We start from the raw sequence: 17,467 nt of genomic DNA on the forward strand, positions 1-17,467 counted from the left end.
GACTCAGTTATCCTAGGCAATCAAAGATTGTTTAACACCAGAAATAGCTGACTAGAGCAGCTGCTAAAACAGCACTTCGTGTGGGAAATGATAAAAGGTTCAGTATTTTGACAGCCATTTCAGAGGAATGAGTAATAAAACTTCTAAGAAAATCTTGATTGCTGGGTTGGTTTATTTTGGGGGGGGGGGAAAGAGGGGGATTGGATTCTCTGGCTCAGATGTCCCATCTTCCAGGACTCTGTATGGATGGGGGCTATGGGAGGAATATTTCCCCTCTCCCAGAGTCGTGGCTCTTCATATCCATAGAGCTTGGGCGGCACAGTGATGACTTCTGCAGGTTTTCGAAAATTAGCCAACTCATCCATGGATCAAACGTGTTCAGGGCTTACTGTGTGTGCTCCAAGCAAAGTCCAGGACCCAGGAGTCAGAGTCAGCTTCTACCCTAAGGTCTTGTGGAAAGAGGCAAAATGTACAAGCAATTAAAAAAAAAAGTTTTTAATTTATTTTTTATTTTATTTATATATTAATAAATATATTTATATATTAATAAATAATACATTTATATTATTTATATATTTTATTTATTTATTTGAGAGAGAGAGAGAGAGAATGAAAGGGGAGAAGGCCAGAGGGAGAAGCAGACTCCCCATGGAGCTGGGAACCCAATGTGGGACTCGATCCTGGGACTCCAGGATCATGCCCTGAGCTGAAGGCAGTCGCTTAACCAACTGAGCCAGCCAGGTGCCCTGTACAATCAATTTTGAATAAACTCAATAGGTACTACAGAAGCAGAACTTGGAGGGGAGGAGGGATAGAAGGAGACGTATTAAATACACAGGAGTTTATCATTTCAGGCAGTGGGAAGTGAGAATTGACCGATAAACACGGCATTCCGAATAGAGGGAGAATTCTGGTCAGTGTTACAGAGGGAAAGGGCACATCTGGGTTCATGTGGAAGAAAACTGTATGAACGGATTCGGCAGGCCAACTGCGTACCTTGATTCACAGTATTACTTTCTGTCTGAATGTCTAGTACCTTAAGTTTTCAAAGAATTCTCACAACAGTTTTCTAATCGTGCGTTCTCCTCACGCGAGTGTTACAATATCATACTGTCTGTGGTTTCAAATATTTTCAGCATGGACCCTCTGGTTGGTATGAAAACCTGTTTGTTTTCATCTAAATCTTAGTGGAAGCTGGCGGAGCCAGTTGTAAATTCACACTCGGCGTTGATGAGCTGGTGTCCATCAGAAGCCCTCACTCTGGGGGGTCTTCTTTAAGCAGCTCAGTTTTCTTTGTCCCTGGGTGACACTGGAGATTTTTTACGTAGGCTAATGAGTATTGGAGATGGTTTTCAGTTGGGGATCTCTGTGGTGGTCAAGATGAGTGGATCAGCTTGAACCTTTCCGGAGTCTCTTCCTACTGTGTCTTATAGCGTCTAGAAGTCTAGGGAGACATGAAGGATGGGGAAACTGAGGCTCAGGGAGCCTGGGTGTGAGAGTGGAGTGGTGGCATGAAGTATTCCAGAACTGGGACCGCTTCTGTTGGCTGCTCTGCCCAGTGAGCTGTGGTTGCCCTTGGAAGAAGCTTTATCTGTGATGACACTCTTCTAGAGGCGCATTGAACCATGTGGGCTGATCCTTGACTGAATTCCCTAAGCCCAGAATGAAGTATGTGTTCCTTAGAACCAACGTATGTGACCTTTCCAGTATTGTGGGGATTTCGTTTCTTCTTTTGATTAAAGAAGAGTGAAGTATTATAAATACTCAGTGATGAATGATATGCTTGTATTTCTAGTTAACATCAGAGGGAATCCAGCTTAGCCGGCACTCTTTTGTGCTTTTCCTGTTAATGTACTCTTCCATCTGCAGATAACTGAAAAGTAATTAGAAGCCTTTGCAGTAAATCCATGCCACGGTAGAGAAAACCAAAATGCGTACATGTGTGGCATTATGTGGAAGTTTACCCCTTGGAAGACTGCAGGCCATATTGTATTTCGTACAGGCCAGATCTAACAAATGAATTAATTTCCACTTCAGTGAAAGTTTGTTTTTCCTGGTGTGTTCAGATCGGCTATGGTCACTATGGTTTGGAGTAAACCCAGATGGGTTCCTGTCCTTGGACAAAGACCAAGGACAACTGTAGGACTTGCCCGTGGTTAAACCTTTCGTAGGGCTTCTTGATGAATAACGCCGGTTCAGGAAGGCAAGTGCTATGACAATCCCTTTACAATGGAGCCAGTCAAAGCAACAAGAAGTGAAGTGGCAGGTCCACACCACAGAACTGGTTATTACAGAGTCAGAGCCAGAACGGAGCTCGCCTGAACTCAGCAATCTAGTTCTTTCCAGGCTGCCAGGGCAGAAGGAAGTGAATTTCACTGGTATCGCACACATCAAGGTATTCGATATGGTGATATGGTGGGACCCAAACCACAAGACATTGTTACAAGACAACACTTCAAGAGATGCTTGTGGTGACAGTTTCAGAAGAACTTATGGTTCAGATTCGGCAGAACTTCATGAAAATCCTGTTGTGAGCCCGGCGCTGGGCTCTGTACTTCCCAGTATGCTGCTTATTTTCAGCAGGAGCCGAGCAAGGGAGCCTGGGGACGGTTAGCCTCCCCTCTCAGCCTCAAGCACTATCAGCAGTATCCCAAACCATTTTTAATAAACATGCCGTCTAAGTAGAAGTCAAATTAAATAAAGGAGTGTCTTGGCAAGTTCCAGACAGGTTTCTTAACCCCTTTTTCCACTCAGTCTCTTGCCCTTAAATCCTGTTATATTCAGTCTTATTACAAGAACAATCTTGTAACTGTGATATTGTCTGTATTTTATCCTTGAGAAAACCAAGGCATTGAAAATAAGATGTCTTGCTCTGAGATGAAAACTAGCCAGAGTTCCTAGTTCGTTCTTCTGAGTCCACATCCCGCTCTGTGCCTATTTCTGTCTGACTTTGGAATAATTATGGGTATTTACTTTATGGGAATCTTTTGGATTCATCCTGCCAAGTAAGGGATCTAGTTTATTTGAGTTTGTAGAATTTGTGAGTGTGTCCATGTTATTTTGGAATAGCGGAGAAAACCTTTGGTGCCTAATCCCAGTTTCGGATAGATAAAGAAGCACACTTTCCTGGGGTGGGGGGGACTTGGAGGAATGGTGGTTATAAGATAGATTTGCACTCCTGAAAACAGAAGACACTGCCTCTTCTTAAGTGAGCACTGGTGTACAGAGTGTTTGCATTTCTCACAAACTAGTAGGTAAATTCATTTGCTCACGGTTCAGGCTTCCTGGACTTGGATGATGTGGGCAAGTTTCTTTCCCTCAGGGTCTGGACAGATCAGTGAGGTTCCTGACCCACGGAATGCCACTGTATGCTACCCCAAAGCCTTTCCTGATCCTCAGCCTAATTCCTGCATCCTTGGAGCGGGCACTCATCTACAGCCATCTCTGGTTTTAATGATGGATGTGATAAATGCCAAAGGACTCTGCCACTGAGATGTGAAAATGCTTGTTTCCCAGCCCTTGTTCACTCCTAAACAAGTGTTAGATGATTCCCCTACTAGATTATAAATACCTTAAGGACTCTGTCTTTCTGTGTTTTGTGCCCACGGGGTTTGCCTTGCACATAGTAGGTACTTACTTGATGCTTGCTGAGTTGACCTATACTTTTTCAATACAAAGAAAAGTGGGACAGTTTAAAATAATATGTAGGCCAGCCTGGCACACTGACTCAGATAGACGTGACTGCTTCCCAAGGATTTATTTCTTTGGTGAAAAGGGGGAGGAAATAATGCATATTGGACCTAATGTAGATAAAACAGAGACACTAACACATAAATACTTAATACCTTCGCTATTTTTATTTTCAGTAGGCATTTGTAAATACCAGCATCTACCAGGGACTGGGCTCCCAGCTTTGCCAGCCTCCCATTAGTTTTGACACCAATATACTGCCTTCCAGCTTAGGCAGTTTCTCTTGGAGGTTGTTGGAACAAGAAACAGTGGAGCCAACATCAACCTGTTTAAGATGAAGACTTGTCAGGGTGGAGTGCAACAGGATAAGGGCCATCGAGAAGGGTTGTAGGGGAAGACCATTGGGAGGTCCAACAGAAAGGGTGTGTTGACACTGCCTCTGGGAATTTGGGGGAAGCATGCGGAAACCCTTAAGCATTCTCCTCCCTTCTCTGTCCTCAGGTCTTCTCGTGGGTACCCTTGATGTCGTGCTGGACTCCAGTGCCCGGGTGGCTCCTTACCGAATCCTGTACCAGACTCCAGACTCTTTGGTCTATTGGACCATCGCCTGTGGTAAGTAGCCATATTCAGAAATATGGAGAAACCGTATGATTAACAACTTTCTGCCAGAAGGAAAGGAACCTTTGTTTGGGAATATAGTTGCTTGGTCTTGTAAGGTAATTAAACATAGCCACTTCAGGAGGTGAACTCCAAATCTTAATGGCTTGACATGGTAAAGGTTTTTTTCTCACTCTGACAAAGTCTTCTTTGGGTCCTGTGGTCTTCTCCATCTATCATGAGACAAAGCCTCTACAGGAAGACAACTTAGACAGGAAAAGTAGGAGATAGAGACACACCCATGTATTTTTCCCCAGAGTGTTCTAATTTAAGGAAAAACTTTTTAGTAACATATACTGTATTATTTCAGGGGTACAGGTCTATGAATCATCAGTCTTTTTTTTTTTTTTTTCTTAAAGATTTTATTTATTTACTTGAAAGAGAGAGAGAGAGTGTGAGAGAGAGCCTGAGAGGGGAGAAGGTCAGAGGGAGAAGCAGAATCCTGCTGAGCAGGAAGCCTGATGTGGGACTGGATCCTGGGACTCCAGGATCATGACCTGAGCTGAAGGCAGTCGCATAACCAGCTGAGCCACCCAAGCACCCATGAATCATCAGTCTTAAACAATTCACAGCACTCACCATAGCACATACCCTGCCGGTGTCCATCACCCAGCCACCCTATCCCTCTTCCCAACCCCCTCCAGCAGCCCTCAGTTTGTTTCCTGAAATTAAGGGTCTCTTATTATGGTTTGTCTCCCTCCCCGGTCCCATCTTCTTTGATTTTTCCCTCCCTTTCCCCCCATGAGCCCCCGCCCTGCTCAAATTCCTCACATCAGAGAGATCATATGATAATTGTCTTTCTCTGATTGACTTATTTTGCTCAGCATAATGCCCTCTAGTTCCATCCATGTTGTTGCAAATGGCAAGATCTCATCTTTTGATGGCTGCATAGTATTCCATTATATCTATATACCACATTTGCTTTATCCATTCATGTGTTGATGGACATCTAGGTTTTTTCCATAGTTTGGCTATTGTGGACATTGCTGCTCTAAACACTGGGGGAGGCACACCCACATTTAACTTCCTAGGCCCGGACGTGTCACATACCACTCATACTATGTTGACGAGAACCAGTCACATGACCCCAACTTAACTCCATGGGCAGTTGGGAAATGAAGAGGAACATGGGGACTACTTGGGCGTCCTCAGTAATACTTACATATCCAAGCACAGTACTTCCTACTTCAGTAGGGATTTTTTTTTTCTCTGATCATAATCTATAATAATGTCCTGTGTTTAAAATGGTGGTCAGCAGCCCTGCCATTCGTTATTGGATCTCTCACAAGGATTTTTAATCCAAACTGGCCAAGATGTTTTTAGTTATTTGTTTTTAGTCATTTTTAAAGTTATTTTTAGTTATTTGTTTTTAGCTTTGCATATAACCATAGAAAAAGCAAGGGCACCAAGCACTTAATTTTTTACATTTTTTCACCTCCATGTGATTTTTAAAAATTATTATTAATAGACTTTATTTTTTAGAACAGTCTTAGATTTATAGAAAAGTTGGGCAGATAGTCCAGAGACCTCCCATCTACCCTCCACATACAGTTTCCCTTATTATTAACATCTTAGTATGTTTTAGTAAATGAACTCCTATTAATACACTATTACTTTTTAAAAAAATACATTTATTTGACAGAGAGAGAGGGAACACAAGTAGGGGTAGCAGCAGGCAGAGGGAGAGGGAGAAGCAGGCTCCCTGCTGAGTAAGGAACCTGACATGGGAGTAGATCCCAGGACCCTGGGATCATGACCTGAACTGAAGGCAGACGCTTAACTGACTGAGCCACCCAAGTTCCCCTTGATACACTATTATTAAACAAAAGCCACAGTTTATTTGAATTTCACCTAATGTCCTTTTTCTGTTCCAAGATCCTATCCAGGTTACTATATTATATTTCGTTGTCATGTCTCTTCAGGCTCTTCTTGGCTGTGGAAGTTTCTCAGGCTTTCCTTGTCTTGGATGACCCTGCCAGGTTTGAAGGAAGTTACTAGTCAGGTATATTGTAGAGTGTCCCTCTATCGGAATTTGATGTTTTTCTCATGATTAGGCAAAGATTTTTCTTGAAGGAGATCACAGAGATAAAGTGCTATTTTTATCCAATTGTGTCAAGCAAGGGTACATATTGTTAATTTATGACTAATGAGGTTTTCCCCAATCACCCAGCTGAAGTAGTATTTTTTTTTTTAAAGATTTTATTTATTTATTTATTTGACAGACAGAGATCACAAGTAGGCAGAGAGGCAGGCAGAGAGAGAGAGAGAGAGGGAAGCAGGCTTCCTGCGGAGCAGGGAGCCCGATGCGGGGCTCAATTCCAGGACCCTGAGATCATGACCCGAGCCGAAGGCAGCAGCCCAAACCACTGAGCCACCCAGGCACCCCTGAAGTAGTATTTTTTGAGTTCCTCCACTGTTATGTAACTATTTTCTTCCCCTTTCTATGCTGTTACTCTCCGGAAGTCATTATGCACAGCCCACCCTTAAGGAGTGAGGAGTTTTAATTTATTGAATTATTTTTATCAGTATAGAATCTATGCATATTGATTTTATACTTTAGAGGAGTCCAGTGCTACTTTATTTTGTTGCTCAAATCATTCCAGCTTTGGCCATTGGGAGCTCTTTCAGTTGACTTTGCTCAGTCTTTAAATTGATCTCTGCTCGGTGGGAAGTGCTGTGCTAGGGATCTAAAGATATAACGATAATTAGATCCGGTCTCTGCTCTTGAGAACATAAGTAAATATTCAATTATAGCCCAGTGTGAACCAGTACCATGCAGTGCCAGCTGATCCCAGGGTGCCCAGCTAAATGCAAGAATCTCAGCTGGCCTTTTACATAGGTAGGAGAGGTTATCTGGGTGTGATTTCCAGCTGCCAGAAGGTCCTGGAGTGCGCCCCCAAGGATTTAATGGTACCTGAAATTCTGACATTGTAGTGTTGTATCCCTTTCAAGTTATTCGGGTTAAGATGCAAACAGCCCCATAAGAAATGATGGAATATATGTATCAGTCATTTATGCCATCTGGCAAATGAAGGAATGGCATCAGGGTGCAGGGCATGGAGAAAACCACCTAGGGGTGTAGGGTGGGGATTGGAGCAAGACGGAGGAGATCAAGGTTAAAGGAAGAGGAAAGCTGGAACTCTGAAGAAGACAGGCTTACCGAGCCACCCAGGCTCCTCTAAGCCAGCAGTCCATGGCCATTCTCTCAGTACACGGGAGAAGGACCCAATAGCTACCTTAGAGGGAGAAGTACCCTGGGGTGGTTGGTGGGGAAAGGGTCATACTTAGTCCGTGAACATTCTAGAATGTGTTAAAATAGACACTGTAGCCAGCAAATGAAGAAGTAAAAAGAAAGGGAATTAGAAATCAGGCAGAGCTCCTTAACCACTTGACTTAACACGAGTATGACTAGACACTCTGACACATTCTGTCTCACCTTCCAGCCTGTCTGCTACTTGTGTCCAGAGGGTTTTGAGATCTTTGGAGCCTGGAGCTCCTTAAAGCTCTCTTCTCTCTCCTTACAGCAGTTCTAGGAGCGTGACCTTGCCAGTCGGCGTATGTTTGCATTGAGGGGAGCTGCTGGTTGTGTCACTGTGACTTCTTCTTCTTTTTCTTTTTTTTTTAAAGATTTTATTTATTTATTTGACAGACAGAGATCACAAGTAGGCAGAGAGGCAGGCAGAGAGATTTTATTTATTTATTTGACAGACAGAGATCACGAGCAGGCAGAGAGGCAGGCAGAGAGAGAGGAGGAAGCAGGCTCCCTGCCGAGCAGAGAGCCCGATGTGGGGCTTGATCCCAGGACCTTGAGACCATGACCTGAGCCAAAGGCAGATACTTTAACCCACTGAGCCACCCAGGCGCTCCTGGGTGTCACTGTGACTTCTATTCCTCCCCCCTCGGCCCTAACCGTTCCTTCTTCCCTGTGACCTGACATCACTACTCCTCAGTTAGTTTCTGGGGCATTGCCATTCTCTGATGCAGATGCTCCTGTGAACACTCGTGTAGGAAAGAGCCCAGAGTTACAAAGTCAAATCATTCTTGAATTATTTGCCAAGCCAAGGCTAAAAAACATGAGGCAGGACATGCTGATGGCATAATTTATACCACAAAGAGGTGTACTTTCATTTTCCCAGTAAATAATGCCTGTCACAATGGCATGATCTCATTATAATAAGCCCAGAACAGTTTTAGCTTTTGTATATATTGATTACCCATAGAGTTACCTCCAAAATTTCCTTGTGGAAGACTCCACGGAAGTGACAACCAGCGTGAAAGCCCCATTCACCCATTAGTCCTTCTTATCGATTTCCGTTTAAAACCTAAATTGCTGGCTCCCTTTCAGGGGAGGATTTTAAGAGCGGAAGCTGCCAGCTTTCAGATTTCTCTGATATGCTGACCTTTCCATTTGTAATTTTAATTTTTTTTTTTTTTATAAACTACAAAGTTGCTATTTGGTGGCAGTGTGTCAAGAGCTTTTTAATCTGCTTGATTTTCATGAATCTTTGCCGTAGAGAATTGTCAGCAGAAAACCGGGTGAGTCTAACCCACTGTCTAGTGGAAGTTACGGGATCGCGAAATATAGGTGTTCATGATACTTGTGAATCCGCACCCGGTCAGCTGAATTCAAGGGAGCATCTTGCAGCAGTGTCTGCACGTAGACCACTGTCTGTAGAAGAGCAGTGGTGAATCCTAGTTGTTTGACTTGGCTTAGACTTGAGCCACAAAGAGCCAGGTGGGGGGAAGGGGTCTTCTGCATGGAGTCTCACTTCCTCCCAATAGAGCGGTCAGTCACCGGGCCCTTGGCAATCATGTGATCCACACAGAAAGAAGACTGGGAAAAAAAGCAAGAGTTATTTGGTGAAACATTATGAACATTATTTTCATATGCTGCTTCTAATCTAATGGCTGTATCCAGATTGGTTTGATTTTTTTTTTAAACTTCTCCTTGGCATTGGGTCCTTTCATTGGGAAAGGGAGCCAAAAATATTCCCAAGTAATGACTATTTCTTTTCACTACTACCCAAAATGAAGCCACCATTCTCTTTGCTTTTTTTTTTTTTTTTTCAAAATTTTTAAAGAATTTATTTATTTGTCTGAGAGAGAAAGAGAGAGAGAGAGAATATGTGTGAGCACAAGCAGTGGGAGTGGCAGGCAAAGGGAGAAGCAGGCTTCCTGCCGAGCAGGGAGCCCAATGAGGAACTCAGTCCCCAGACCCTGGGATCATGACCTGAGCCAAAGGTGGGTGCTGAACCAACTAAGCGGCCCAGGCGTCCCGACCATCTTTCTCTTTGGTTGCTATCCCTTTGTGCCATCAGTTCTAGCCTCCTGAATTGCATTTTGCTCGGTGCTTTATGCAGTGAATTACACCTTTTGCTGTCTCTAAGAACATAAAGGAAGCAATACTGTAGGAATTTGTCTAGCCAGCTTTGCTGAGCTCATTATATGCAGACAGTCTCCCCTTCTCCCCTACCAGTCAGTTGACTGGACTGTTTTGCATCTGAACCTCTCATTAGGGAGCTAAACAGTGACAGGTCTTCCCTTAGCAACTGGTGTTTTGGACTTGGTGCCCCAGAGGCAGGAGAGAGCCCAGTCCACTTCTCTCCTTAGCCTTCAGTGGATTTCAGCAGAAGGCAGCCTGTTTGGCTCTCCCCATTAGAAGAGCTAGAAGGTTCTAATGGTAAGAAGGGTTATACAGCCTCAATGATAATACAGACACATAAAAATGCTGGTAACTCCAAGAATGTTGTCTACAGAGCAGCTCGGGGACCACTGAGACGAGGGACAAACAGAAAGAAAGAAGGAGCTGATGACAATTCCCTCTGGATACATGTGACTTTCCAGCAGGACTATAGGGGAATGTGTGTTTGATGGGCACTTCACTGAGGACACAGCCCGGTGTGGTGCCGTGGTTTGTCTGCCTGTTGGTTTAGTTTCTCTTTTCTTTACCATCCCAGAATTTCATCTGGGCCTCGATGGTCATTCATTTTCAGACGCGCAAGCTCTGTGAGCCACCATCATGCCTCACAGTTTTATTTTACTAGAATGCAAAGGCAAGGTGAATCGTTCAAGTTCACAATGCTAGTTGTAGCTAGCTAGTGCAGAGCTGAGACCTAACTCTTAGGTCTCCCCCTTCCTAGCCCAGTACTTTCTGAGCAGTGCCCTACTGGCTTTCATGATTAAGCATTCTTTCAGTCAGCAGCTGGGAAGACCCAGAGTTTCATTAAAGATGGCTAGCGGGTTCTGCTTCTGCTATTTCTCTACAAGGGAGAGAGAAGATGTGGGGTAATTTAGTTGCCATCCACATGAAATGCATGTAATACGGAAGTTGGCATGTTATAATCCTTCCTTGTTCTGGATATCTATAAGAACTGTTCTTGTATCTTTGGAAACACAGCAGCTTAAAAAGAAGAGCTTGTGGTGCACCTGATTTGGGCTCAGGTCGTGGTCTCAGGATTGCGGGGTCGAGCCCTCTGTCAGACTCTATGCTCAGCAGGGAGTCTGCTTGGAATTCTCTCTTCTTCTCCCTCTGCCCTTCTCACTTGTGCTCACTTGCTTTTTCTCTCGAATAAATAAACCTTCTAAAAAAAAAAAAACTTGTTTTTTTCTGTAAAGTAATACATGGTCATTTTAAAAAGTAGAAAATGTAGATAAGAAAGAAGAATAAATTTAAAAACAATAATACCATACTCCAAATCACCTTTTATTTTATATATAGGTGTGTGTGTGTGTGTGCACACATATATATATTTTTTAAGATTTTATTTATTTATTTGATAGAAATCACAAGTAGGCAGAGAGGCAGGCAGAGAGAGAGAGAGGGGGAAGCAGGCTCCCTGCTGAGCAGAGAACCCGATGCAGGGCTCGATCCCAGCACCCTGAGATCATGGCCTGAGCTTAAGACAGAGGCTCTAACCCACTGAGCCACCCAGGTGCCTCTATATAAATATGTTTTTTAAAGATTTTATTTATTTATTTGACAGAGAGCACAAGTAGGCAGAGCGGCAGGCAAAGGGAGAGGGAGAAGCAGCTCCCCGCTGAGCAGGGAGCCCAATGCAGGGCTCGATTCCCAGGACCCTGGGATCATGACCTGAGCTGAAGGCAGCCTCTTAACTGACTGAGCCACCCAGATGCCCTATTTTTATATTTTTTAAGGATTTGTTTATTTTAGAGAAAGAAGGAACACACGAGTGTTGAGGGTGGCAGAGAGAGAGAGGGAGAAAGAAATTTTAGCAGAACTCCTTGCTGAGTTCCCCACGTGGGGCTTGATCTTAAGACCCTGAGCTCACGACCTGAGCCAAAACCAAGAGTTGGGTGCTTAACTGACTGAAGAACCCAGGGGCCCCTCCAAGTCACCTTTTAGACTTTATATAAACGTGTGTATGTGTTTACATACATTCAGACATATGATGCATATATGTATGTACATGTATGTATAGGCTTTCCATGTTAATAAAACCTATTTCTGTAATGTCATTTTTAATAAGTAGATAATATTTTATTGTGTGTATAATATAATTTATCTGATAATGCTATTATCGAAAACAGGAATCTTGTCCCCCCTTATGTTAATTGCATTTTGAACAACCTTAATCAATATCCTCTGGAAAAAAAAAACTTTTCACATTCCTTTAATTATTACCTGAGGATGAGTTTATAGAAACAGATATGCTGAGTCAAAAAGTATCCATATCTGTAAGGCTTTTAGTGCCCCTGGCTCAATTGCCTTCCAGAAAGATAGCCATTTACTTTCTCCCTTTCAGAGTGGGAAAGGACCTTGGTGCTTAAGTGAAATACATAAAATAAGGACATCAACCACATTCAGGACTGTAAGAATCTTAAAGTCGAGGCTGGATGAGTTACCTGGTCTTCTCTTTTCTCAAAGTGGTTATAAAGCGGGGTGCCTGGGTACATTGGTTGAGCGGCTCAGTTGATGAAGCATCTGCCTTTGTTTGGTTCAGGTCATGATCCTAGGGTCCTGGAATCCAAGTCCCAGATCGGGCTCTCTGCTCAGCGGGGAGTCTGCTTCTCCCTCTCCCTCAGCTGCTCCCTCTGCTTGTGCTCTCTCTCTGACAAATAAATAAGATCTTTTTTTAAAAAAAAATGTGGTTGTGAAGCTATGAGTATATTGTTATGATGCATAAGAGATTTAAGCAGAATTATGTAAGAAGCTTACAGTAGTTACACAAGGATTTGTTCTATGAATGCCTTACTCTAGTAATGTGTACACTTTGCAGTCCAAACATAATGATGCCAAACATAACGATGCCCTAGCCAGAGAGATTTCTGTTGAATGCATGTTAGTCAGGCAAGGGTTAAACAGCTAATGTTTTAGCGCCTTGACATCAGAAGTTAGACATACCTCCTGCATCGCATGTCAAGATGAGATCTTTGTCTATTGCTCACGATGATAATAGCAAAAACAACTGTTTATTTAGTGCTCTGTATATTCTACACCTGTGCTCAGGACTTCACGTGTGTGTACTATCTTCTTGAATCCCCAGCACAAACCTATGTGGCAACTGTTGTTACCTACATATTACAGATGAGGTATTTGCAGCACAAAGAAGTTAAGTACTTTACCTAAGATCACAAAGTCAATGTGTGCATTTTTGAAACCAGTTCTGCTTTTTTTGACATCAAAGCCTGTGTTCTGATCTATGGTGTGATATTGTCTCCGTAATATCCAGGCTTCTTCTTATTCCAGATAATCTAACCTCCAGTCCTACTTATTGCCCTTAAGTAGGTTTTGGGGGGTTTTTGTTTTGTTTTTCCAACAAACATCCTTTTCTTAAAAAATTCAGTTAGCCGACATAGTACATCATTAGTTTCAGATGCAGTGTTCAATAATTCATCAGTTGCATACAACACCCAGTGCTCATTATGTCACGTGCCCTCCTTAATACCCATCACAGTTCCCCCATCCCCCCACCCACCTCTCTCCGTAGCCCTCACTCAGCTTGTTTCCCAGAGGCAAGGGTCTTTCATGGTTTGTCTTCCTGCTGATTTCCTCCCATTGTTTTCCCTCCCTTCCCCTATGATCCTCTGCACTAGTCCTTATGTTCCACATATGAGTGACTCTATACGATAATTGTCTTTGCTCGACTTATTTCACTCAGTAGAATCCCCTCCAGTCCCATTCACGTGGAGGTAAATGGTAGCTCTTCACCCTTCAGTATAGGTTTTGAAGTTAGGTGACCATGCAGCACAAAGGAACACCTGCTGATTAAGTATCAATAGGGCTGTAAGCCTTTGTTCTTAATCCTCAAAGGCTAGATATGGGAGAATCAAATCGTGGGTCCATCTTAATGCTTCTTCCTTTTTATTTCAAGTAGTCTTATGTACTTGAAGATACATTTAAAGTTAGATGAGACACTAGACTAGGATGATTTTGTATTTTTCATCATCTTAAATCATGTTCCGATTTTGCACAGATACATGCAACAGAGCCTGTGGCTAGTGTTCTTCAAAACCAAATCAAACAAAAACCACCGGTCCAAGAGATAAAGATTCCCATTTTCCCACAATTAATTTCTAAGTAACCTTAAGCCCATCAGGTGTTGATCTAGTTTTTACCACGGCAGGATGCTGCAACCTGGATTGACTTGGATTTTCTGAGGGGTTCGCATGCCCAGCACCAGCTTTCTTTGTAGTTCCAGCTGATCACACAGTCGGGTCGGCTTGTTTGTCCTGCTGTATCTCTATAAATGAAGTGTTTCCAGAAAATGGACAGCCAGGCCCTCCTTTTCTTGTTTGAGCTTCTAACACCTTCTGTTCGAACTGCTGGGCGAACAGACCAGTCCCTATTCACAGCACAAGAGCTCCATGTGTTACCTCACCTTAAAAAGTAACCAAAGAAAACTTCCCAGATCTTAAATAGGCAGCCCTTGTATTTAGTGTCTTGGGAAAGGAAAGAACTATTATAAGGAACCTGTAGGATGCCGGCCTTTTTCCTGCGGAGTTTCACTCATTCCTGAAGAGTGGTCCGGCAGAGGGACAGTGGGTCTCAGTTAACAGGACGTTCGCTCTGTGATCTCTGAGAGGTAATGTGGGCTCTGGTCTGGAGTGAGAAGTGGGCAGAAATGGACGCCTGATTCCAGAAATACTTTTTACAAGGGTGGCATCTTCAGAATTTGTCTCACCAGCTGGGTCACGGACTTCAGCTCTGCTTTATTGATATTGATCATACTTCTAGTCCCCAGAACCTGGGGCGTTTGGGGAAGTGTTCAGAGAATGTGGTGGTGTTCTATAGGAAGCAATAAACTTAAAAGGAATATTTCATTACTTGCCCTAGGAAGTATCTTTTGGGTATAGATAAGTATCCATAGTTAATTCCTGAAACTACCATTGGCTGATGGCGTTTGTACCTTTTCTCTCCTCAAATAGTATATGGTGATAAAGGTTTCATATCATGATACACAAAGTCCTTCCGTATCTAGATCTCAGTCTTCGGGAACTTTGAAATCTTAGATGTAGATAGAGCCAGAAGAAACCACCAAAACCTGTTTGGTAGTACAGAAGCAGGCCCAAGGCGCCGAGCATGCTGAAAGATGTGGAGATATGCAGTGGCAGCTCCTTTCCTATGTGGGAGCAGTGAGTGGCTCAGGATAACTCTAGAAACCTAGCCTTTGCCTGTGACAAGTATGGGAGTATGGGAGAAGCAAGTATGGGAGAAGTATGGGAGAAGCAACAGGAGATGGAGAGCAGAATGGAAACCTCATTAGCAGCATCAGTGGGGGGCAGTGGCAGTAATTGAAGATAGAAAGGTGGGGATTTACATCCTGGGCAACAAAAGTAGGGAGAAAAGCCAATGGTGCAAATGGTGTTAGGTGGTAGAAGGTGGAGATCACGGAAGTGATGGACAGTGCAATGGGGTGGGTCACAGCAGATCCTAGGGTAGCAGAGAAGGCAGTAGGTGGGGAAGCAATGTTTGTAGTAAATCTGAACTTTAGTACCATAGTACTCGGCTGGCTTACTTAAAGATGGGAGGGGCACCTGAGTGGCAGAATTGGTTAAGCAATTAGGCATCCAGTTGGTTTCATCTTGGGTCATGATCTTGGGGTTGTGGGATGGAGTCCTGTGTGTCGGGCTCCACACTCAGTGGAGAGCACTTCTACCCCTCTTCCTCTCCCTCTGCCTCTCCCCTGCGCCCTCCCCTACTCCCTCTATCTATAAAAGGAATAAATAAAACCTTAAAAAATATATTTTTTTTAAAAAGGAGGGGAATTAGCCATAATGTCTTTGTATTCTATCCACGACCATTGGAAGTATGAGTAGGTGTTTGTTGAATGAGTATATGCATGGATACACCATTTTTACCCTGCGTGTGTGCATGGGTGGGTGTTCTTACATGAATATGTGCAGAAAGAACCCTTTGAAGCATGTGCAAAGCTGAAGGCACACCTGTTCCATTCTAGGTCTTGTAGCTGATGGACTTTTCTATCCAGGATGATTGAGGATTAGTGAGGTTGAACGGAGGTTGGATTCCAGAGCCAGTGTAACAGGGGCTCTAAAGTCAAGTACCTGGAGTGACTACCTAGTCAAGGGCAGATCATGGTGAGATAGCACGTGAAAACCAGCCTCTGGACGGCACATCTGCAGTCAGCATAGGCAGGGGCAGAAGAAGAAGCAATATAGACAGATGCTGGGAATTGTGCCCGACAGGTCTGCAGAAGCTCAGCAGTCCCGTGGGTCTCCAGGAGTGCCCCTGTCCTCAGGTGCCCACACCCGCCAGTGCCAGCGAGCACAGGTGGCCGGGGTGGAGGGCTCCTGGCAGCCGAGGACGGTAGCGACCTCTTTTCAGACAATGAAGGGCAAACAGTATATTTTAGAAATTTTTCCAGCAGCCAGGGCGCCTGGGTGACTCAGTCAGTTAGACATCTGCCTTTGGCTCAGGTCACGCTGCTCTCAGGGTCCTGGGATCGAGCTCTGCGTCGGGCCCCCTGCTCAGCTGGAAGTCTGCTTCTCCCTCTCCCTCTGCCCCTCCTCGGCCCATGCTCACTCGCTTGTTCTCTCCGAAATAAATGAAATCTTTAAAAAAAAATTTTTTTCAGTGACTACTGAAAAATTTAAACTCTAAAATGTTTGAAAACACTCTGGTAAACTCCAGAATGACTCATTCCCCTAAATATTCCAAACGATCATTGTTCTTTGCATCTGAAAAATATTTTCTATTTTCCGAAGTATCTCTGTGGACATTATTCCTCGGGATTTCTGTAGCATTGCTCTGAGATGCAAAGGGGTGTGTGTGTGTGTGTGTGTGTGTGTGTGTGTGATTCATCTCCATTTTACAGATTAAACAAACTGTCTAAAGTCATCCAGCTGGCTAATGGCAGCAGGAGGGGACCCACGTGTCTGAGTCCTAGCTCTCTTGGCGACATTGTAGTACAGTCTTCAGTTGCCTGTACATGTGGTTGACGATGGCCATGGGTAAAGCCCTCAGGGAGCTGCCGTCTGTTATTCCATTTAGGCAGTTTTGGTGTTTAGTCTTAAAAGAAAATGAACTTGGCTTTGGTTTGGTTTTCCCTCTCCTTAAACAGCAGTTCTGAGACCTCGCCTCAAGGAGATTTTAGTTCTGCGATTCTGAGTATCCTTGTAGACCCATTCGTGTCTCCCGCCGTTTTTTGTCAGGAGTCAGAGTGAGATTCTGACTTCCCTTGAATTACTGGTGATAGAGAACAAAGAGTAGCAAAGACACTGTGAAGAAATCAAGGAGAAGAAAGCTTGGAAATCTGAGGAGAGGCCTGGAGGTTGGTTGATGAATCAGTGGAATCAGAAAATCGTTCCTTAATTCTGGAATGAGCGGTGCCTACAATCTATATATATGACTATGAATGATTTATACAACCTGGTTTTCTGCAAGATTGTTAACAATCCCAGAGCAAGAATAAAAGGGCAAGGGAAAGGAATTTAGCTCAGTGTCTTTCCAAGCATATCCTGACGCCGTTCATCCATGGGATGCGCTGCAGTGGCGAGCGTTGAGCGGTGCCTGTTACATAGGCTACAAGGCCGGGGTGGTTAGAGTGCAGAAACTGCCAGGAGAGGTGACTTAATGCTTCTTAGCCCTGACCGAAAGGGAGTGACTTGCTCAGAGGCTCTGAGGGTGACCTCATCCCATTAC

At 43.8% G+C, this 17,467-nt stretch overlaps 1 protein-coding gene across 1 annotated transcript in view; it reads left to right on the top strand.

The window, feature by feature from the left end:
* Nucleotides 1-17,467, top strand: part of TBC1D9 (TBC1 domain family member 9) — a 120,747-nt gene that overhangs the window by 47,881 nt on the left and 55,399 nt on the right. Inside the window, exon 2 of the mRNA XM_082728468.1 lies at nt 4,192-4,302. Within this exon, the coding sequence (XP_082584594.1) occupies nt 4,192-4,302 (111 nt within the window). The remainder of the gene's footprint in view (nt 1-4,191; nt 4,303-17,467) is intronic.

The sequence above is a fragment of the Mustela nivalis genome, assembly GCF_964662115.1.
Source record: "Mustela nivalis genome assembly, chromosome: 4".
Lineage (NCBI taxonomy): Eukaryota > Metazoa > Chordata > Mammalia > Carnivora > Mustelidae > Mustela > Mustela nivalis.